At 48.2% G+C, this 23269-nt stretch overlaps 1 protein-coding gene and 1 long non-coding RNA gene across 4 annotated transcripts in view; one reads left to right on the forward strand and one right to left on the reverse strand.

Moving 5' to 3' along the window:
• The window catches only part of VSIG4 (V-set and immunoglobulin domain containing 4), a 57716-nt gene extending 53987 nt beyond the window's left edge, over window positions 1-3729 (forward strand). For all 3 annotated transcript variants that reach the window (XM_051968167.1, XM_051968168.1, XM_051968169.1), the window contains 2 exons: window positions 1384-1405; window positions 3025-3729. In XM_051968167.1, the coding sequence (XP_051824127.1) occupies window positions 1384-1405; window positions 3025-3244 (242 nt within the window). In that variant the 3' untranslated portion in view covers window positions 3245-3729. The remainder of the gene's footprint in view (window positions 1-1383; window positions 1406-3024) is intronic.
• Window positions 3730-6704: 2975 nt separating this feature from the next.
• Window positions 6705-20017, reverse strand: LOC127542615 (uncharacterized). The gene is made up of 3 exons (XR_007948764.1): window positions 19890-20017; window positions 9431-9577; window positions 6705-6932 (listed from the first exon to the last, which is right to left on the reverse strand). It is a non-coding gene; the product is annotated as an uncharacterized LOC127542615 (long non-coding RNA).
• Between the last annotated feature and the right edge of the window lie 3252 nt (window positions 20018-23269).

The raw sequence follows: 23269 nt of genomic DNA on the forward strand, positions 1-23269 counted from the left end.
CTCCCACTTAGATTTTCTCCTCTCCAAATTTACTTTGTTCTCCAATTTGGCTTCGGTCTCCTAGAATTAAAATGATTTTATTGATACCTAATGGGCACTCCCTCCCTCAGTGAAAATGTGTTCTACTTGACCCCGTGGGGTAGCAACGAGACAGAGAAAGGCTTGATAAGAATTGTCCAGTCAACGAGCACTTAGTGAGCTCTGACTATGCGCCAGGCGCCACGCCAAGTGTGCCAGGATGAGCTTCGTAAGAGTTAGAGGTATCCGACTGGGGAATGGCTGCCTTGGGAAGAAGTGAGTTCTCCATCATGAGAGATATTCAAGTGGAAGCTTACTTGAGAGGGATGTTTTAAAGGGGGTTCCTGCTCAGATATGGCACGAGATGGCCTCTGAGGTCCCTTCCAACTCGGGATTTTAGACTCGGACGACTTGGTCCGATCACCTCATTTTATGGAGGTCAAGTGCCGTGCTCAAGGTCACATAGTCTACTGTGTACTTGACTCAAGAAATAGCAGGAGGTAGGAACGGTGAGAGGCACCATGAATGGGCCCTCCCTGTAAGTGGATGCCATTGGCCCAGGGCTTAGGATTACCAGGTCGCCTTCGCCCCATTGGCTATGACTCTTTGGTCCCCCATCAAGGGGCCCTGGAAGCTTTCACTGTCTAGCTCCTGGGATTTTGGGGAACCACCCAAGGGCTGTTCACTCCTGGTCCCTCCTCAAGGACACCCAGGGGCCGGGGAATGGCTGTGGGGGGCCCTCCTGGAAGGATTGAGCATGGACAGATGAGGCAGAGCCTAGAGCAGACCGAGGCTTGCTCTAAGAATAGTGACAATGACAGTACTAAAAAGCTCGCGTCCCGCTGCCCTTCTCAAAGCTTCCACTGCTGAATTAAGCTGCCCAGTACTCTGTGAGGTCGGCAGTAGAACTACAGTTAGCCCTGTCTTATGCCTGAGACTTAAAGGAAAGTGACTTATTCCAGGTCACTTTGACGAGGGGAGACCCCGAAAGATTGAAACAACCTGATGGAGTGGGAAGGGGACCGGGTTTAGAGGCAGACATTGTGCCACTTCCCAGCTGTGTGTCTCTTTTCCCTCCCAGAACCTCTTTCCTCATCTGCCAAATTCTCCGATGCGAGGAGAGCCCTTTGTAAAGTTTCCGAGTGCTAGCTATTCCCCAATGGCAGGGCTGGCTGGGCAGGGGGGCACAAGGGCTCAGATCTATCCCCCGCTTACTTATCCTCCCAGGTGCCCCCTGAGCCCCTCCCCACTCGGGACTCCCCTCGGCACTTGGCCCTCGAGTCTTGCTTGCTATTAGGCCTGGCCCTAGGTACCGCTGCTACCCAGGTGTCCCCATTTTGATTCACCCTTTGTCTTCTTTTGCAGGGCACATCTACGAAGTGGCCAGGTAAGACTGCCCTCCTTCCCCACACCCAAATCAGTCTCCTTGGAACCGGCTGGCGGACATTAGGGCAGATGGGCCTAGGTAGTGTTCGAAGGGTCACGGGCCTTACTACCGGAAGGGACTCGAGACGACACGGGCCGAGGCCTTCGTTTTGTGGACATGTCCACGGTGGTTCGCAAGGGATTCCGCAGCCCAGAAGTGACCAGGCTGGGAACTAGGCCTCACAGCTCCCCTTCTGGGACTAAGGAGGAAAGTCTACCTCCGGCAGCTTCATTCGGTCACTCATTATGTCTAAAGTAGCTACTATACGTCAGGCATGCCGCTGGCAACTTGGGATACTAAGTCAAAAGTGCCGTAGTGTTGAGGGGGGGGCACCCTAATTGGGTGGGAGGTCCCCAGGCCTGTGTCGCAGGCTTTGTGAGAATTTGCAGTCTCTGTCTCCGAGTTACGGTTTTGCCAAAGAGGATTTATTGACACTGAGGGGTTCTCAGTGAGCGAGGGTCCTGATTGGGAAAGGAGCAGGGAATTGAGAGACAGAGATTAATTTTATTTGGTTTCCTGTAGGCCAGAGCCAGGAAGCGGATGAACCAAGGGTGGTGGTCTAGGGAATAATTTCCAGATGAATTAAGGGTAGGGATTATTTTAGGAGTTTCCCAAGGCCACGTGAATTAAGGGTAGGGAGGAGTGGGAAGCCAGAACCAGAAGATGCAGGATCTTCTGACCCAGGTCCCCCACAAATATCAGGGGACCAAAGAGTCCTACTACGTCAGTAGGCCCTGCCATCGAGATGCTTCTCTCCTACTGAGGAAGGGGGATGAGTTTATACAAAATAGAGAATCATTCCCCCAGTGGAGGAGGGCACCAGCAACTGCGGGATGCCCCCTGGTAGGAGCTGAGACTTAAGATGGACCCAGAAAGAGAAGAGTTCTATGAGGAAGAAGTGCAGGGGTTGCCAATCACAGAGATTAAGAGAGGGAAAATGGCAGCACAGATGGGCCAGTTGGCCCAGACTGGACAGTGCATAAAGAAGAGGAAGGTGTCAACCTAGAATCCTAACCTGGAACCAGATTATGAAGAGACTTTAAAGGCCTTTATTCTAGAAGCAAAAAGGAGCTCCTGATGCTCGTAGAACAGAGGAGTGACCTGATTGGATCTGAGCTTTAGGAAGAGCAAATTTGGCAACTCTGTGGGGGACGTCAGGGGGATGGGGATGAGGTGGAGAACCGTAACAAGGAAAGGTGACGAGGATCTGAGCCGGGCCGGCAGAAAAGGCCAAGAAAGGCCTAGAGGGATCAGATGGGTGATGCTGGGTTGGAAATGGAAGGTGAGGGAGAGGAGAGGGCTGAGTATAACTAAGACCGTGAAGCTAGGTGACTAGAAGGCCAGAAGTTTCCTCCTGCAGGGATTCCCTCTTTCAGTGAGGTCTCAGGTCCACCCCCTGCCTCAGTCTCTCTTCCAGAGGCGGGGCTCCTCAACCTCCATCCTGGTTTCTATCCTCCTAGGGGACAGGGCAGGCCCAAGTGGGGGGGGCTCCCGGGGCCTGTTCTCATTCCTCCCTAGCTCTCCCTGAGCGCCTTCTCCCACCATATTCCCTTCTCCATCTTGGGTATTGTTGGCTACAGGATGAGTACGGGAGACGGCCCCAGGGTCTCCATCTACTCTGGGAGCCCGAGCCAGGTGGCGGCTGAGTCCAGGGCCCTTGAGAATGAGTATCACAGTGACCCCTCTGGGACCCAGGATTATCAGATCATCACCCAGGCCAACAGCGACTACGCCCGGCTGCTGTGTGGGAACAACTCGGCGGAATCAGAGATGCAAGATAACGGAAAACCCAACCTCTAAAGACGATGGGGCTGGGGGGCAGATGGTCTGGCCACTGGCCTGGCTCGTCCCGCCTTCCCTTCCTTCCTCCCTGAGATAGGAGGGGTCCTCCCCAAGCCATGCTGCCCATAACCCCACTGCATCCCCTCCCCTGCCATCGCCTCCCATCCCACCTCCCGGCACGAACCCCTCGGTTCCTGGCCGATGGGACGGGATGTTCCTGGAAAAATAAGCTTTAGCATGGAAAATTGCCGTTGTAGGTCCCCGCTTTGCTCCCAGCCATCGGCCTCCCCGCCTCCCTGTGCTGACAAGGCAAAGAACCACTGGTCCCAGGTTTGGCGGCCGGGGTGCTAGGTCCATAGAGGATCTCTCCATATTTCTTTGGGCCTAGAGGAGAGAGTGTTTCGGACACTGTGCGGAGATGGACTCTGTCGCCTTCTGTGAGCCCACGTCCAGCATGGTGTTGTTTCTCAATAAAAGATTACTGGAAATCCCAGTCAATGCCACGATCTCTCCCAGTGTGATATACTACTTCCCTTCTTCCCATATGCAATCTCAGTGATGGGGTGGGGGACGGCTTCCTCCATTCCTGCCCACCCTGGGCAACTTAGCTCCATATTTTTCTCTTCCTTCCTTCCTTTCTTTCTTTCTTTCTTTCTTTCCTTCCTTTCTTCCTTTTTCCTTCCCTCTTTTCTTCCATCTTTGCTTTTCTCCTTCTTTCCTTCTTTTCTTTCTTTCTTTCTTTCTTTCTTTCTTTCTTTCTTTCTTTCTTTCTTTCTTTCTTTCTTTCTTTCTTTCTTTCTCTTTCTTTCTTTCTTTCTTTCTTTCTTTCTTTTCTTTTCTTCCTTTCTTTTCTTTCTCTTTTTTCTTTCTTTCTTTCTTTCTTTCTTTCTTTCTTTTCTTTTCTTTTCTTTTTCTTTCCTTTTTTTTTTTTTTTTTTTTTTTTGCTGAGGCAATTAGGGTTAAGTAACTTGCCCAGAGTCACACAGCTAGGAAGTGTTAAGTGTCTGAGACCAGATTTGAACTCAGGTCCTCCTGACTTCAGGGCTGGTGCTCTATCCACTACACCACCTAGCTGCCCCCAGGGTCCATATTTTTCCATGAATCCTTCAAAGAGCATCCATCTTTCCCTGGCTCTTTGGACCTAGGACACTCATGAGGCAGATGCTGTCATCCCTCACTCTTATATCGTGTCTGCCTCACCTCCCTTCCCACAATCCCACATTTTTTGGATTCTGTCTTACAGGGGACTTTTTGTTTCGAAGGCGTCATTGGTGATACACTATTGCCTACTCTGAATATCAGGTATTAAAGGACTGTGGAAATTTAAAGTTTGACAGGACCACCAAAGTCCAATCCTCTCGATTTACAGGTGAGGAAACTGAGACCCAAGAAGAGGGACTTATCCAAAGGCACATATAGGATTTTGCCTCAAGAACCCTATAGAATGTCCTTCAGAGGTCATTTAGCTGAGCTCCCTCATTTTGTAGAGAGGGAAACTGAGGTCCACAGATGTAAAGACATAGCTAGTGAGTTTTGGATTCCAACCCAGATTTCCAAGCACCGTTCCAGTACTCATTCCATTACAGCACGTGTCTTTATGTTGTCTGCTAGATCACGTGTAATTCTGATAGTGCGCATTTGTGGAGAGTCTGCAGAGTACTTTATAAATGTGAGTTCACTTGATCCTCATGACAATCAGGAGAGGTAGGTACTATTATTTTCCAGAGGAGGAAACAGGCACAGAGAGGGTAAGTGACTTTCCCAGAGTCACATAGCTAACAAGCATCTGAGTTCAGTTTTGAACTCAGGGCCTCCTGACTCCGTGTTCTTCTCTGTCAACTCCGAGATGAACAGGGGAAGCAAAGCAAGGATCAGAAGGGAAGACACCACGGCCACGCCAAACAGGCCCCAGACTGCATGCGCCAGCTCAGCTCGGGCGAGATCCTAATGACCACACTGTCGCCTTGGTTTCCTCCTTTGTAAAAGAAAGAGGGGAAGGCAGGCTCCAGATTTCTAAGAATTCTCCCATCTCAAGCCTGTGAGCTTGTGATGGTGACCAAAGGGGCTCAAGTCACAGACGAGGTCAGGGTCTGCATCTGGGTCAGCTGCTAGAGCTTCCCCTACACTCCACCTTCCCGTGAGAGCCTCCTGGGCTGACCTGCACACTCTCTGTACCTGGATGGTGGGGAGGGAAGGAACAGGATAAAAGACCGGCAGAATGGACCGAAGGGTAAGTAGATGTGGAGAGGGAGGGAAGGAAGACCAGGAAAGCAGAGGGATGAAGGAGGGTCAGGCAGAAGGTCCCTGTCTGGCCCTTTAGTCCCTTTGGAATGAGTCTGTTGTTCACCCTCGGCGATCTCTGGGCCTCGGCCCTCCCATCTCTTCTGAACGGTGGCCAGAGGGGCTTCTCTCTCCTCAACCACCAGGCAGGCTCTGATAAACAATATTCTCCAACGGGCCCAGCCTTGCCGTCACACAATTGATTGAACGATGGAAAGAACAGAAGCTCTCCCGGGGCTTACATTTCTATTCGAGTGATTGATTTAATAAAAGGAAGCCTAGCCTTAAAGGCACTCTTCCAATGAAGTGCCTCCCAAGCACGGATCAAAATCAGCCACGGTTTCTTAAGAGATGGAAACACAGTGTGGGGCAGCTGGACGATGCGGTGGGTAGAGCATCGGCCCTGAAGTCAGGGGCACCTGAGTTCAAATGGCACCTCAGACACTCAACCCTTCCTGGCCGTGTGACCCTGGGCAAGTCACTTAACCCCAACTGCCTCCCGGACAGCAAAAAAGAGATGGAAACACAGAGGTGACCTTGTTTAACGATTTTCTGATGCTTAATAACAAACAAACAAAACATGGAGATAAAATGTGGCATAAAATGGAGGTGTAGACTCTGTAAAGGAGCTCACTGTGGTCCCAGAGGAGATCCAGCATGGAGTCCAAAGAGGAGAGGCCTGTGGGTGGTTGGAATTGTACTCCTCGGACCGAGTTTAAAAATCTGCACGGGATCCAGAAGATCTTCTTGGCTGTGACCCAACCACACACCCAGGACAGCCAGGGAGACAAGGAACACACATCCTCAAGATGCTCATCTTGGGCACACGGACCACAATGAAGTAGATCAAAGAGATCAAAAGAAAGAAAAAGAGGGAAAGAGAAAGAAGGGAGAAAGAGAAAGACAGAAAGAGAGAGGGAAAGAAAAGCAAAAGAAAGAAGAAAGGGATAGAAAGAGAAGGAAAGGAAGGGAAAAAGGAAGAAAGGGACAGAAAGAAGGAAGGAAGGAGGGAAGGAAAGAAAAAAAAATCAAAGAGAAAGAGAGAGAGAAAGAAAGAGAGAAAAAAGAAGTAGAAGAAAGAGACTGGCCTGACTCACCTTTGGGAAATTAAAAAAGTTCCTTTAATGATATAAAGTTCTCCTGGAAACTCAGGGCTCCCCTTTTGTAATACAAATAGTAGGACAATATTAATTGCTGAATGCCACAGAAGGCACAGTCTCAGAAGAACACAGCATCGGGCCTTAAACAATGTCGGAGGGCGAAGAGATCTGAGGATGGAGAATAGGAGGGCTCCAGGGGAGTTGATAATACCGAACTTCTGAGCTGGAGGGGGCGGGAAGCTCAGCCCATACAGTGATAAATGAAGGAGTCTTCAAACACAAGGGCAGCATGGAGAGTGACCTTGGAACACAGATATGGGAGAGACCTTGGGACAGAGAAAAGATAGGATTTTAGAACATGGAAGGTCAGAGCGGGGAGGCCCCTTTCTTTGTCATTCTTTCAGTCTCGTCTGATTCGTCGTGAGCCCAACTGGGCTTTTCTTGGCAAAAGATTCTGGAGTGGTTTTGCCATTTTCTTCTTCGGCTCATTTTTACAGATGAGGAAAGTGAGGCGAATAGGGGGAAAGTGACTTGCCCAGGGTCATCTAGTTAGTGTCAGAGGCCAGATTTGAATTCAGATCTTCCTGGTACTCTATCCACTGTCTTACCTAGCTGCCCCAGGAAGATAGAATGTACAATAGAAGAGCTGGAGAACATCTGGGAGGTCATCAAATGTAATCCTCCACATTTTTTCAAAGATGGAGAAAAGAACTTGGCTATCATTTTATGTAGTTACTAAGTACCAGGGCTACAAAACCAAACCCAGGTATTTTGTTTCTTAGCTCAGCATTTATTCTGCTTTCTTTGCTCCCTCCCTCCTTCCCTCCCTCTCTTTCTTCCTTCCCTTTTCTCTTTCTTTCTCTCTCTCTTTTTCTCTCAGATTTTTTTCTTTCTTTCCCTCCCTCCTTCCTTCTTTCTTTCTTTTTCTTCCTTTTCCCTTCCTTTCTTTCCCTTTCTTCTTTCTTTTACTTTTCTTTCCCTCTCTCTTTCTGTCTCTCTTTATCCCTTCTTTCTCTTTCCCTCTTTTTCTTTCTTTTGATCTCTTTCTTTCCTTCTTTCTCCCCTCCCTCCCTCCCTCCCTCCTCCTTCTGTCTCTGTCTGTCTGTCTTTCTTCTTATTTAGGTTTGTTTTGACTTGAGGTTAATGCTAATTCCATGCTGTGTTTCATTAAGAATGACACAGATTCTGTATCTGTGGCTCTGGGCAGCTTTCCAGGGGTACAAATTAGCTTCAAGTTACACATACTGAATGAAAGAGGTTGAGTGAGTGGAAGAAAAGGGGGAGAAGGGGAGGGGGAGGGCAGGAGGACAATAAAGAAGGAAGCCTAAGCGGAGGCCTTTTAATCCCACCTTCAATACTAATCTGCTTTGAGGGGGAGCAAAAGTCGGCCAGGAGGTGAAGGCGAGGCTGGCTGAAGAGCCACCCCCAGCGCCCGCCTTTTCACCCACATCTCAGCCCTCTTGGGAAACTCTTTTTATAGCAAAACCGCTACAAAGAGCGTTCCAAGTCATCATGGAATGGCAAGCTAACACCCGATTGATTGGGAAGCGCAGTCTCAAGTTGAGGTGAAGCCATTTGGGAAGGAAAAAGGTTCCTTCCTGGGTGCCGACCCTGGGCCCGAGACCCTGGCTCCTGAACTGGGCCACTGGCTCCTGAATTGGGCTACCAGCTCCTGGATGGAGCCAATGCTTCCTCTGGGCGTCTTGGCACATCTGGCCCCGAGACCATCCAGCCCTGAGACCATCCAGCCCCGAGCTTCCCAGAGCCCGGATGCAGCCCTGTAGGTCACCGGTGTTCTTTCCATCATAAAACCTCGGAGCCCACATTCAGCCCCACAAGTTGTTAGTAGCAGGGTGGGGAGAAGGGAGGAGAAGCGATCACCCTGGTCTCCAAGCCATCTGGTTCCTATTTCTCCCCCTGAAGAGCGGGACCCGAGCCAGCTCTGACAGATGCTGGGCCCAAGGTCACACAGGAGATCCTAGAGCTGGAAGGGCCATTCCTTATCCCTTGACCCATTTTACAGAGGAGGAAACTGAACCCCAAGGCCATGACACATCAAATTCTAGAACTAGAAAGGACAGCTGAGACCATTTAGTCCAAGTCCCTTTATCAGGAAACTGAAGCACAGAGAGTTATTAGACTGTGGAGGGTTACGGAGTTAGTCAATGTCTGGGTGGTTTTTGGACCCAAATCTTGCTGAATCTAAATCCAGTGCTCTTCCCTCTACTGTGCAGACAGACTCTCGGTCTCACAGGAGCAAAATGGGCCCAGGATTAAAGGCAGTAATAGCTAAGTAAGCTCGGGCTTAAGGTGAGTTAAAAGACATCTAGCCAGCTACTTTGGGGCGCCCGGAGGTAGCAGCGAGTCTTAAAGTCTTAAGAGTATAAGTGGAAGTAAAAAAGAACCGAAAACACAATATATGCAATGTCTACAAAAAGACAGACAGAGAAAAAGGCCATGAAACCGAACTCTCTATACAGTTATCCCTTCCGTATTGAGGGGGTGAGGGCCACAGCCCCCCCCACCCCCAGTCTAGAAAATCCCTGCCCTCCTGAATACCAGAGAAGAAGTCTGAATTATTATGGTGTTAAAGGAGAAAATATATTGCTATTATATGATCTTCCCCATGCATTTTATGCATTTCTCTGTTTCGAAACTTGTTCTGTGTCCTCCGCTGGCCTTTGCCATCCGTGGCTCCCTCCAAACTCCCCCCAAACTCCCCCAAATTTCCCATTTAATTTCTTCTGCCAATCCTCCATATAAGCAAAACCACCACGGGGAAAGCCATTATGTGTAAGGAATAACTGTATTTATAATGACTAACCTCAACCTCGAAGAGGTGAGAAAACGCACCTCCCTCCGTTCTTTGCAGTGGTGGGGAACAATGGGTGTTGATTAGTTTTGCTGAATTGCTCTCTTTCCTCTCTTTCTTTTTTTCCTCTTTATTACAAGGAGGAGCTCTCCGGATCCTCTAGGGGGGAAGAGAGATATTTGGAAATGAAAATGATTTACAGATAATGTATCATTAAAAGTTAGAAAAATAGAGAACCTCTGAAAATAAGGTGACCAAGGGAACATCAACAATCATTCGCCAACACAATGATGTCGCCGTCCATAGAAAATGTGCGGGGGAATAACCTTGCGGGGGCCATTGTAGATGACGACCGGATGGCTTTTGACAAGCAATATTTCACGGCGGGCCCCAGCCTTACCATCACACAAGTGATTTCAAGATGTAAAGAGCGGAAGCTCCCAATGGGTTTACATTCAAAGCAAATGACTGACTTGGTAAAACAAAACCTTGTCTTAAAGACACTTCCAACGTGGCGTCTTCCAGACACACAGCACGATTAGCCAGGGTTTCTTAAGACACAAACACAGAGGTACCCCGCTAACCCTCTGACCCCCAATGTCAAGCAGAGCATAAAATGGAGAGATATGGACCGTGCGAGGCTTCTTGCTATGGTCATAGAGGAGATCCGGTCATAGTGGGGTCCAAATAGGAGAGAGCTTCCATAAATGTGGTGATGTCCACGAGAGGCCCGCTGCTCTATATCCCAAAGTCCTAAAGGATATGGCTTAAACGCATATACAGAGAAAGCCAGATAGATGAAGAATTCCTATTATTGAGGTGATAACGGGCCTCTAAATGGACAGCTTATCCTATTCACCAAGCATGTATTTTTACATCTTAGGCAGATACTGCAAATGAACGAGTCGAGTTCTTAATTAAATAGGAAAAGGAGACCGGACTGACTTGTCTTTAGGAAATTTTAATTTCTTTAATGAAGATAATAATTCTCTCGGAAACCTGAGATTCATCTTTTTTAATTTTCGATGTTCTGCTGCTGTTGATTTATAGATATGAGTCACGCCGAGCGAGGCACAGTCTCCGAAGAACACAGAGTGTTTGGGGCCATGAAATACATTAAACTGAGAGTGTCAGAACATGAACAGACTTAGAATATCGAATGTCAGAGCGGAAAAGGAGACTTGGAGTATGGAAGGTCAGAACTGGGAGAAACTTTGAGTCACAGGAGAACTAAGCTGGGAGGGACCTCAGAACAGAGAAAATCGGGGCTGGAAGGGACCTGCTAACAAAGACTATGGAAACCAAGAGTGACCCGGGGTCATAGCTGGGACTGTCCTTAGGGTTTGTTGTGAGCTGGGAACACTGAACTTCAGATGCAAATGGGCCCAACTCCTTTCCTTTTAAGTGACTGAGTCTCAGAGATGAGAAGGGTCCAAAGATACAGGGTGTAATGGAAAACCCATCAGTCGACACCCATTTCCTAAGCACCTTCCATGCCGGGAGATTGCCTTAGGTGTGATGGGGGACACAAAGATGAAGAAGATCAATTCCTGACCCCAAAGGACTTATAATCTGACTGCAGAGTCCAGATAAATTTGTGAAGACACGAGCACAAGCCCACTAACAGTATTTCCTTCAACACTTTAAAAGATGTACTTGACATAGGTACACCTACTAGCTTCCCTAGTGTGGTGACACCTGCTACTTTTTCAGTTTTTATAACCCAGAAGTCCTAGGGTCATTTCCAGGAGACATAGGGAGAAGACTTAAGTGGAGAAGTAACGATGACCAATAGCAATCTACTGATTAAGATGAGCTTCCTCCAGAAGGTCGCCAAGTGAGCAACAAAGGTTGTTTTTTGCTTACATAGCAGTGACATGTCTCCTTGGAGTATTTAATCTGTTCTCTGACAAGTGCTTTGAGGGTTACGAAGTGATTTCCTCAGAACATCCCTGTGAGATGGGTACTGCTGATCTTATACCCATTTTATAGATGAGAAAAGTAAGGCTCGTAGGTTATGTAGCTTACTCAAGATAACCAAACTGTTTGATCCCAGATCTTGAGACTTCAATTTCCTTAAATTCCATTTCATTTTCATTTAGTGAATTGCAGATTAAGACCAAGCCCAGGGCTTGTTTTTTGTTCAGTCGTTTCAGTCACGTCCAATTTTCCATGATCCCATTTGCGGTTTTCTTGGCAAAGACACTTGGAGTGGTTTGCTATTTCCTTCTCCAACTCATTTTCCAGACGAGGGAACTCAGGTAAACAGGGGGAAACGACTTGCCCAGCATCACCCAGCCGGTAAGTATCAGAGACCAAATTGGAACTCAGATCTTTCTGACTCCAAGCCCCGTATTCTATCTACTGCAGTGCCATCTAGTGGCCCATCTCATGCGGCGAGAGCTAGAACATAGCTAGTAGAATGGGGTCAAGTTTGGGGGAACGTTCGCTGACTCTTTGTATACCCCTGCCCGCAAGGAAGTATAGAGGGACAGTAGAGTGGAGAACAATTTGGAGTTAGAGGACACAGGTTCAAATCTTAGTTTCTCTGTGCGACTGTGGCCAAGTTCCACGACCCCGAGAGAGACACTCTCCAGACCTGTTTTCTTATCCACAAAATAGTTGCCTTAGATATATGATGATCTCAGGGGTCCCTTCCGACTCTGATGTTTATTAGGATTCATAGGAATATTAAAAATAAAAATGAACAGGGACTCCTTGGCAAAGAAAAGCAAGGTTTCTGAGGTGGGATGAATGATATATATTCCCTCATCTGGTCTTTATTGACTATGGATCCATGAATTTGGTCTGTAATAACATGGTACAATGGAGGACAGTGAGGTTTAAAAAAAAAAAGCTTCCCCCCCCACCTATGTGACCTTGGGTAAGTCACTTAACCCCAATTGCCTCAGGGAAAAAAAAAAAGCTTCTACCCCAAAGAGTAACATGAAATGGCTCCCTGTTGAGAGAGAATTTACAGAACTCAAGAATTTAGAACTCAAATGAGAGACATTGAGGAAAAATTAAAAAATAAAAAATAAAATAAAATAAAAACCATCCGAGAAAAAAATAAGATTATGAAAACAAAAGTTAACCAACTAGAAAAGTACATAGAGAGTCTCAAAGATGAAAATAACTCTTTGAAAATTGAAATTAGGCAAGGGGAAGGCAGTGAAGCTATGAGAGACCAAGAAATAACAAAAGAGGATAGAAAGAATGAGAAAATAGAACAGGATGTGATTATCAGAAAAATGTCAGATCTGGAGAACAGATCAAGAAGAGAAAATATAAGAATAATTGGACTGCCTGAAAATTGTGACCCCTCCCCCCCAAAAAAGAACCTCAATATAATAACACAAGAATTATTTGAGAAAATTATCCCGAAGTGATCGAACATGAGGGAAAAGTAGAAATAGAAAAAATCACCTCAACGAGATCTTTTGTGGAAAGCACTAGGGACATTATTACCAGATTTCAAAACCCCTACATCAAAGAGAAAATTTTGCAAGAAACAAAAAAATATTCAAATACACTGAAGCTACAGTTAGAATTATATAGGATTTATCAGCAGTCACAATAAAAGACCGTAGGCCCCGGACTTGCACCTACCAAGAATCAAAAAAACTAGGCCCAAGGCCAAAAATATCTTGTCCAGCAAAATTATCTATAATATTAAATGTGAAAAAATGGACATTCAATGAACTTGCAGATTTTCAGGACTTTCTATCCACCAAACTTGAATTTAATGGAAAATTTAACATGTAAGAGCCAATGTCGAAGATCAATTTCAAGAGACTCCATGTGGCAAATTGTTTATGTTTTATTTTTTCCCCCCTGGGAAACATATACCGTATGTATAAGATTGACATCAACAATAGGGCAGCTCAAAAGCAAGATTGGGGCAGAGTCAAGGTAAAAATAGTAATTGTATCATTGAGATGAGGTGCAGAGGAAGAATAGACACAGAGGCATTAGAGGGGGAGGAGGGGGGCTTGGAGTTCTGAAAACCTTCTCCTATGGAGAGTGGGTTAAATAGGCAACCCAACACTATGTAAATACTACGAAGGGTACAGCACCCTCTAAAATCTATAAAGAAATAAGGGAGGAGGGATGGATGAAGGGGGATGGAAAGGGGGAGGGAAGAAGTCAACAGAGGGACCCAGGGGTGGGGGGAGGTTAAGTAACAGCAAGGCAAGTGGAGGAGCAGAATTAAAACAGAATCAGCAGGGAGAGTATACACACACACACACACACGTATATATATATATACATAAATATATCCTTTCTTTTTTATAGCCTGCTTGGTTGTGCAGGGGGATGAAAGGGGGAAAAATAGTGAGAAGGTACGCAGCAGAGAACAAAAGAAATATTTACAAGGAAGTAAAGAAAAGGACCCTCGTGAATATAATTTTTCTACAACTATATATACTGTTACTTGTTCCATATTTTGAATCCTCCCTGTTCTGCTGAGCACATGACAATGTTATCTTTTGTTTTGTTTCATTTTGTTCTGTATTCCTTTTCGGCTCTTCTTTTTTTTATATATATTTTTAATAAAACACAATTTTCAAAAAGGCTACATGTAGCTAGGTGGTACAATAACTAGAGCATTGGGTCTAGAGGCAGGAAGCTTCATCTCCCTGAGTGATCCTGGGCAAGTCACTTCATCCTGTTTCCCTGTTTCCCCATCTGTAAAATGAGCTGGAGAAAGCATGGCGAACCACTCCAGTATCTTTGCCAAGAAAAGCCCACATGGGGTCGTGGAGAGTCAGGTGTGAGTGAAATACAGTTCCATAGCAATCAGCGAAGTGCTTGTAGGAGATAATATGTATGTATATGTGTATGTGATTATAGGGACTAGACTTGTGACTGCACAGCTACAAAGGACTCCCAGGTGAGGAAACTCCTTTTACAAAGGCAGACCGGCAGGAAGCTGCAAGTTAGTTGCTTAGCTGCTTAAGACATGGGGAGGTTTAAACAACTTGTCCTGGGTTACGCGGTTTATATATACTATATAAAATCTGCATCCGTGAGAATCTATAAGGTATATCTAAAAATAAATCTAGGATGATTTGGGAGGTAGGGATGAGACGCTGGAATGATCAAGTAGCACTTAAGCTAAGCTTTGAAGGATACTCAGAATTCTAAGAGGTAAAGGAGAGGAAAGGAGGAGTGAGGGATGATGGGCAGGGCTTGAATGAAGGATTGTGGGTAGGATTTGAGTGAGGGATGATGGGTAGGGCTTGAGTGAAGGATTATGGGTAGGCCTCAAGTGAGGGATGATGGGTAGGCCTGGAGTGAAGGATTATGGGTAGGGCTCAGATGCAAGATTATAGGTAGGGCTCGAGTGAGGTAAGGCTCAAGTGAAGGATTATGGGTAGGGCTCAAGTGAAAAAGGATGGGGAGGACCTGAGTGAGGGATGATGGGTAGGCCCAAGTGAAGGATGATGGGTAGGGCTTAAGTGAGGCATGATGGGTAGGGCCTGAGTGAGGAGTGATGTTATGCCCTGACATGGCAACCAATCTGTCTGGCAGTGATGTCTAATGATCCTGGAGAAATAGACCCGGAGCCAGCCTGAAGGCTTTTAAATGTCAGAGGAGTTTGCCCTAGATTTTAGAGTCATTAGAGAGTCACTGGGGTTTATTAACAAAAGCGTGACATGGTGAGTCCCAGGCTTTGGGATCATCACTCTGCCAATCATGTGAAACATGGGTTGGATCCAGAGAAAGACATGAGACAAAAAGACCGATCGGGAGGCTTGTGGAGATGGTCCAGGTAAAAGGAGACGAGAAATGGCTTGTGAGCCACTTTGAGGGATGTTGGGCAGGGCCCACGAGAGATGATGGCCAGGGCTCGGGTGAAGGATGATGGGTAGGGCCAGAGTAAGGGACGGTGGGTAGGGCCCAAGTGAGGCGTGGCGGACAAGCCTTGGCAAAGGAATGGATACAGAGGGTGAGGGCGACTCAGGAGGCCAGGATGACACTTAGATGACTGTCCTCTCAGTAGCAACAGGGGATTTAGGAAGAGGAGTGACCGTGTCCATAGACAATACCAGTAGCTTTCTGGCACCCCAGGGCAATCCATCAATAAGCATTTATTAAGTGCCTGCTGTATTTCAGCTACAATAACAAAAGCAAAACAGTCTCTGCTTCGAGGAGCTTCCATTCTAACAGAGAATAAGCAGGAATGATAATAGCAGAGTAATGTTAACTCCCACCTCTCTAGCACTTTCTAGTTTATACACATGGCTATCATTTGCTTCTCCTAACAACCTTGAGGAGTAGCCAAGGCAGGGATTATTGTCTCCATTTGGAGAAGTTGTGCCTTAAAGAGAAATTACTTTAGCAAGGTAACACAGGCTCCAAGGAGGTGACTTCAGTTCTTCCTTCTCCCTCATCCCAACGCGGGGGACCATAGGGCTTGGATGACCTTTATATAGCCTGCTGGGCCCAGCCCCACAGAGCCAGGTCACGAGGTTGAAGAGTGGCTATTCCTAGAATGGGAGAAGACCTCCGAAGCCTCAGTATTATTAACAGCGAATTTTTATCCAGTGCGCCACGATTTACGAAGCACTTTATGTACATTTTCTCACCGGTTCCTCACCGGAACCCATTTAATGGATGTGTTAACTGAAGGGGAAGGGACTTACTCAAGATCCTGCTGCTGGGAAGTAGCAGAGTTGGGACTCAAGCTTAGCTTTCCTACTTCCCCCTCCCCTTCCATTCTCTGTGTGTCCAACCACTTCCCAAACAGCCCTGGCCAAACTGAGAGCACCACCCGCAGCTGCCCCCTTGATGGAGTTGATGTCTGCTTTCTGGAGGTCAGGGCTGGAGATCCGAAGCTGGCGAGGCGGTCCGCTGGTCACCCACTCGGCCCCAGTCCGGGGTTGCTAGGCAAATGCCTCACTTGGGGTATTTGACAAACTGACACTCTACCACACGGAGTGTCCGACTCAGCTTGTCAAATACACGGAGTGTGGCACTGCAGGCCTGCCGTCGGAAGGGAGGCCGGGGAGCTGGCGGCGAGGGGCAGCCCTGGAGGAGAAAGAGAGACATAGAGACGGACGGGCAGATGGACAGACGGACACAAATGGACGGGCGATCAGGAAGACTGAGACAGACGGACACAGATGGACAGCCGGTCACGGATGGACAGGCAGACACAGACAGGAACGGAAAAAGAGAGAAAGGAGATGAAGGAGAAGGAGATGGAGGGGAGGAGAAAGAAAGAACAGAGGGTCATAGAATTGTGGAAATGGACCTCAGAAGTGATCCAGTCTAACCTCATTTTACAAAAGGGGAAACTGAGGCTCAGTGAGAAAAAGTTAACTTAGGGATGAGGTCATGGTGGAGGGGGGCATGCAGAGAGAATAAGAGAGAATGGGAGTGAGAGAGAAACAGAGAATGAGAGAAAGAATAAGAGAGAACAAAAGAGGAAAGAGCGAACAAGAAAGAAAGAGAATCAGAGAAGAGAGAAAGGGAGTGAGGGAGAGAGTGGGGGTTATTTGTGTGTTCTAGCCTGAGTACAGCCTTCCAGTACGGCTGAATAGCCGTCTCTCCTGAAAGGGGGCAGCTTTATGGGTCTTGGGCCTTGAATCCTCGGCTCCATGCCTCAGTGGGCCCCTCTGGACAATGGAAAGAATCTTGTGTGATTGTGCCCGCATCTTCCAAGACAGCAACCTTGTAAACCCCGCTTGCCCTCCGCCCCGAGCCCCCAAGAAGTTCTGCTCCTTCAGCCCTCCCAGACTGTTCTCAGGGGCCCAGGGAGTCTTCTTGGCATAGGAAAGCACCTTGCAGAATCTGGGACATGGTTGGCTCAGCTAGCCAACCTCTTCCTGTCATAGTTGGGGAAACCAAGGCCCAGGGAAGGGACTTTACAGTCTGTGAGTCTAGAGATGGGGGATAGACTACCACCTGGAAATAACCTTGGACAAGTCCCTTCCCCTCAGTTTCCCCAACTATAAAACAACCGGGATTCAAGTCCCACCCTGCAATCCTTTGGTTAATTTTCCAAAGCACTGCCCCCCCCCGCCTCCCCCAATGAGCCACTGGATATTCATCACTGCCCTGGGAGGTAGGAGAGAGAAATCGAGAAGGACCAAACCAAGGAGGCAGGGGGAAAGGGCAACAGAGGGAATGGGGGGAGGGACCCCAAGACAGCCTGTGGTGACCGAGGAGGGGAGTTTCTTCTCCAGAGATTGCCAAGTAGGGTTTGATGGGGGTGGGGGTGGAGATGAGGAACTAGAATGGGGTTCCTCTCAGATGTTCCGTACTTCCAACTGATTGTGCCGCTTCCTGCCTCTCTAACTATGAACTGTAATGAGGTGCTTGCTACTGTGCTGAAGGACTCTGGGAGGGAGGGAAAAAAAAGAAGGAAGGAGGGAAAGCAGAGAGGGATTGAGAGCCCCTTGGCCTTCCTCTCTATCCTCCCCCAGAAACCCATTTGTCCAGGCCCACGGAAGGCTGGGGGAAGAAGGGGGAAGAAGGGAGAAATTGAAGTCAGTGCTAGGAGGTAGCCTGAAACGCAGGTCGTCAGGAAGGGACCAGCTGCCTCCTCTCTTGCTCTGCCGGACCCTGAAAGCCAGGAGTAAATCCCTGCCTACATATAGGCGCTGCCACCTACTCAGCCTGCTGCAGGGGGATGAACGAATTGACCTTTGGAGAGCCCTCGCAGTCGTAAGACTCGGCTTCTAAAATTCACGTTCATATCATTTAGAGTCTGGAATGTTAAGCTGGAGGTCTCGCCGTCTGGCCCCCTCCAATTTCTATAGGAAAATATTGGGGCCCAGAGAAGGGAAAATGTTTGGCCAGAGCTTCACGGCGTTGGTGGGCTCTGGGAAGCAGGGTTGGCGCGGGAGAAGATGGGGCTCAGCAGCAGTCCAAGCCACTTCCAATTGGGGGGGAGGGCAGGGACCGATCACCTGGGGCTGGCCCAAGAGGCCCCCCGGGGTGGGGTGGGGGATTGGGCATCCAGTGGCTGGCAGGGCCACAAGGTCACTGGCTGGAGGCAAGCTATGGGGACTTGGGGACATCTGGGGGTGGAGGAAAAAGGGCAGGGAGGGAGGAGGCCCTGCTCATCTCCAAAACTGGTGAAGAAGGGAGGAGCCTCCATGACCATGAAAAGTTTTCAGAGATGGGGACTCAAGTCCTGGTTCAGGAAGGAACTGATTAACAGCAAACCAGGCAAACAGAAGCGGGGCTTATCCTATCCTCTCTCCTACTCCCCACATTATTTGAAAATTTGCAAAATCACTCAGAGCCCAAAGTTACCCTGAAATTGTCCCTGGACTTCATGGGCCATCAAGGCTCTCTTCTGGAAAATCTGCCCTGACTCCCTCCACCACCTTGTGCATATGCTCTCTGGGCCTTCTACTGCCCTTTGACACGAACTAGGTACTCTGAGTCCCCTCCCTCTAACTCCCCCTCCTGTTCTGTGACTCCCTCCCCTGCCTCCCACACTGCCTCTGCCTTTCAGAACTTCCCAACCTGAGTCTCTGAGCCCTTCAGGGCCCTGCACTCTGTTATCCAATCTCAGAGGGCTTTGTAGGTGATTATTTCATATCTTTTCTCTCCCACAGAGAATATCAGTATTTCCACAAGTCCCTTCTAGGGGCAATGTTGTGACCTCTATGGTTGCTCGTAGGGTTTCAAGATAGAAGAGACCTTAGAGATAATACAGTCAGCCTCTTTGGGCCTCAGTTTTCCCATCTGTAAAATGATGAGGTTGGACTCAATGCCATCTGAGGTCCCTTCCAGCTTGAAAGTTATGATCCTGTGATCTAAAACCCTCATCCCATAGAGGAAGAAAGCGAGATTCATGGAAGCTGTGACTTACCTCCGATCCCACGGATAGCAAATGGCAAAGCAGAAACCCAACCTCTGCTCCCGACTCCAGCGCTCGTCACCCTCCACCAACTGCCTCGTCTCTAGCATTGAAGTCTGGGGGGCCTCGGTGGGCCGAGCAGGGCAAGGTTTGGTTCCAGTCCCCTGGGAGCTCCCCCCTCTATAGAGGACTTGGTCTACCTTTTTTATCCTGTAATCTCCCATGGGAGCAACCCCAAACAGAATCCAGGGGGTCAGGTTGGTGGGAAGCATTGCCCCCTTCCCCAGCTCTCCTTAGACAGAAGGGAGCCATTCTCCTGCCTCTTCGCCTCATTACATCTCCTCCCCTCCCAGCAAACCTCGGGTAGGATCAAGACAAAGGATGAGAGCAGCTCAGGTGGAATCATAGGACTCGTGGCACCTGGATCACTTAATGGCTCCCCAATATTGACCAAGTAATTTCCCCTCTTTGGACTCTCAGTTTTCTCTTGCGTGTAAAATTAAGAGCTTGGACTGGGTGGCCTCTGAGGTCCCTTCCAGCTCTAGATCCGGGACTCCAAAGGACATTCTCTAGAAAAAAGATTGCCCCTCTGCAATCTCCCATCTTCCTCCTCTGCCCCAGTCTGGGAGATGCAGCCAAATACTGTACCTGGTGTAGTGAGGGATGAGGAAAGTAGGAGCTGGGGGTAGGGGATAGCTCCCAACTCGCCAGGAGAAGCTCCGCGGACCAGGGAGAGCTAAGCACTGAGGCCAGAGGCAGGAAGGCTGGGTGTTTTGAAGGGCCCCTGGACTTCTGCAAGAGGAAGCCCAAAGCAGGAAGATAAGGCTGAGGTTGGCCAACGGAAATCTGGATGGGTCATGACAAAACTCCCCAGTTGTGAAATACCCCACGTCCCTCTCCCCCCGCCCCGCCCCACTTCCCCACTGCTCCAAAAGCCACCAGGGACTCTGGCTTTTGGCCTCCCTGGGGCAGCTCCTCCCCCTTACCTAAGGTCCAAGGCTTGAAGTCCAGCGGCCCACAACAGAAGGGGTTCCCACTGTGGCAACCTGGGAGCCCAGAAAAATTCTCAGTCAAGCTGCACTCGCATCATGAGAGACAGCAGAGCACGGTGGAAAGGGGGATGGCCTTGGAGCCAGGGGATCTGGGATCCGATTCTAGTTTTCTTGTTGAGTCTCTGGCTGACCTTGGACAAATCCCTCCCCCTCCCTGGGCCTCAGTTTCCTCCTCTGAAAAAGGAGAGGGTTGGATCTTGAGGGCCTTTCCATCTCTGGTACTATTCCTAAACCCAATTCTACCTTTAAAATGATTTAATCTAGCCCCCGGGCCATGAGCCCCAAGCCCTGAGACCCTCTTTTCTGCTAGGTTGTCACCTGGGAGGCCAGGGTGGTAGAGGCCAAAAGAGGGGTGCGAACTCAAATGGAGGAGGCGGTGTCCCAGCAGATGGCTGGATTGGGGTGCCATGTCAGGAAACACTTCTCAGCCAAGAGCTATATCTCCAAAGCCAGGAGAGACCTGCTCTGCTCCATGTAGAGGGCCCCAAGGAGAGACAGATGACTGCCCGCCCATCAGCCATGTTGAAGAGTGGATCCCTGCATTGAAAGGAATTGGCCTCCTTGCTTTCTGAGGACCCCCCCCCCAACTGTGGATTTCCAAGGTCCCGTTTCCCCTGCTCCCAAGGCTGGAGCCATATATATATATATGTATACACACACATACATGTACAGGAATATCTGCATCTATGGAAAGTGAGGCAGCCCTCTCTGTAGCTACATACATATGTGTGTATGGCTCTGTGTATGTTGACAGAAGGTTGCCTCATTATGTAAAAGATATAAATATTATATATATATATATATATATATATATACATGCACACATATATGGAATCTTGCCTGTTCCTCACCACATCCCTCTGAGGTTGGCTCTGTTTTCCAGGTGTTTACAGATCAGGATACTGAGGCCTGGAGCAGCTAAGTGACCTAGCCAGGGTCCCCAAATGCCCACAGTGGAATTTAAAGTCAGGTTTTCCATCAGTGCCATAATGACTCCAGCACTCAACGGCTCTTAACTTGGGATCCACAAACTTGCTTTTCTTCCACTTTTTCTATGACCATACCTCCATCTAACTGGTTCCTCTGGAAGGCTCTAGATTTGATTGGAAGCATTTCAGATGATTGGGAGGAGTCCATAGACTCCCCCCATACTGACCAATCAAGGGGTCTGTGGTCCCTAGAGGCTCAGAAGGAGGAGAGGAGGTCAGCCACAGGCTTCCCTTTCCCTCAGCCCCCGACCCGCTCTTCCTCCGTCCCCTCTTCCCTTTTTCCAGGCCCTCCCTCCTCAGCCTCCAACCTTCCACCTGCTCCAGAAGCTCCCCTTGCCTCATCTCTCCTCTCTCCCTAATTGCTGGGCCACTGCTTCACTCTCCGAGACCCACAGCCACACTACAATCCTTACAATCTGTATTTGACCCTATCATCTTGTTTCCCTTTACTTTCATACCAAACTCCTCGAAAAATCTGTCTCCTTTCATGGCTTCATCTTTCCTCCTCCTCACCCTGTGCCCTCTCTGGCTTCTGACCATACCACTGGACAGAAACCATTCTCTCTGAGGACACTGCCGCTCCCTCGAGTGTTCGATCCAATGGCCTCAGCACCATCCTCAGGCTTCTTGACTTCCCTTAGCCTTCAACATTGTTGATGGCCCCCTCCTTCTCTGGGATTTTGTGACATTTCTCCCTCCCAGGTCTCCCCCCCCCCCAACTGTAAGACTACTCCTCCTCAGTTCCTTCATCATCCATGTGCTGCTCCTTCACTGAGTTTGTTCTCCAGGATCTGTCCTGGCGAGGTCCTCTCCCCCACCTCCCCATTGGCTCACGGTGGCCTGGATCATTTATCTCATGGATTGAATTCTCATCATACTGCATATGACTCCACATCCATCTATTCAGCCCTGGGCAGTCTCATGCTCTGCTTCCACACCACCAACTGTCTCTTGGACATTTTGAATCGACACCCCCCCGAACCACCCTTTCTGCCAACTTCCCTTTTTCTGTCCAGGACACCACCATTACAATATAAGCTTCTCAGGAGGGGGAACTGTTGGGTTTTTGCTTCCATGTGCCTACATGCTAGCAAGTGTTCAGTGCACAGTAGGCTCTTAATAAACGCCGGCTGATCCCAGCCACTACACTTACGATCTCATATCCCTTCCTAGTTTTCCCTCTTCCTCATCCCACTCAGTTGCCCAATATAACACCTCTCAATGAAGTCCCTTCTCTGTACTTCCATGGTTCCCACTCTGGTTCAAACCCTCATTGTTTCTTGCCTCTATTTACAATGACATCCTAACGTGTCTCCTTGCATCCAGTTTCTCCCCCTCTCTAGGTTCTAGTCCCAGCCTTGCCAATGAAAAGCGATATGACTTTGGGCAAGTCACTTCCCTTCTATGGGACTCGCTTTCCCCATCTATAAAATGAAAGCATTGGACTAGAAGGTCTCTAAGGTCCCTTCTAGCTTGAAAGCTATAAATTAGTGACCGTTCACACACCAAAGAATTTTCTCAGAAAAGGTCCTTCAATTTTTTTTTCCATCTTTTATCTTTTTTAAATAATTATAACTTTTTATTGACAGAACCCATGCCAGGGTAATTATTTACAACATTATCCTTGGACTCACTTCTGTTCCAACTTTTCCCCTCCCTCTCTCCACCCCCTCCCCCAGATGGCAGGCAGTCCTATACATGTTAAATAGGTTACAGTATATCGTAGATACAGTATATGTGTGCAAAACTGATCAGTTCTCTTGTTGCACAGGAAGAATTGGATTTAGAAGGTAAAAATAACCCTGGAAGAAAAACAAAAATGCAAGCAGTTTACATTCATTTCCCAGTGTTCTTTCTTTGGGTGTAGCTGCTTCTGTCCATCATTTATCAATTGAAACTGAGTTAGGTCTCTTTGTCAAAGAAATCCACTTCCATCAGAATACATCCTCATACAGTATCGTTGTTGAAGTATATAATGATCTCTTGG

The sequence above is a fragment of the Antechinus flavipes genome, chromosome X (assembly GCF_016432865.1).
Source record: "Antechinus flavipes isolate AdamAnt ecotype Samford, QLD, Australia chromosome X, AdamAnt_v2, whole genome shotgun sequence".
Lineage (NCBI taxonomy): Eukaryota > Metazoa > Chordata > Mammalia > Dasyuromorphia > Dasyuridae > Antechinus > Antechinus flavipes.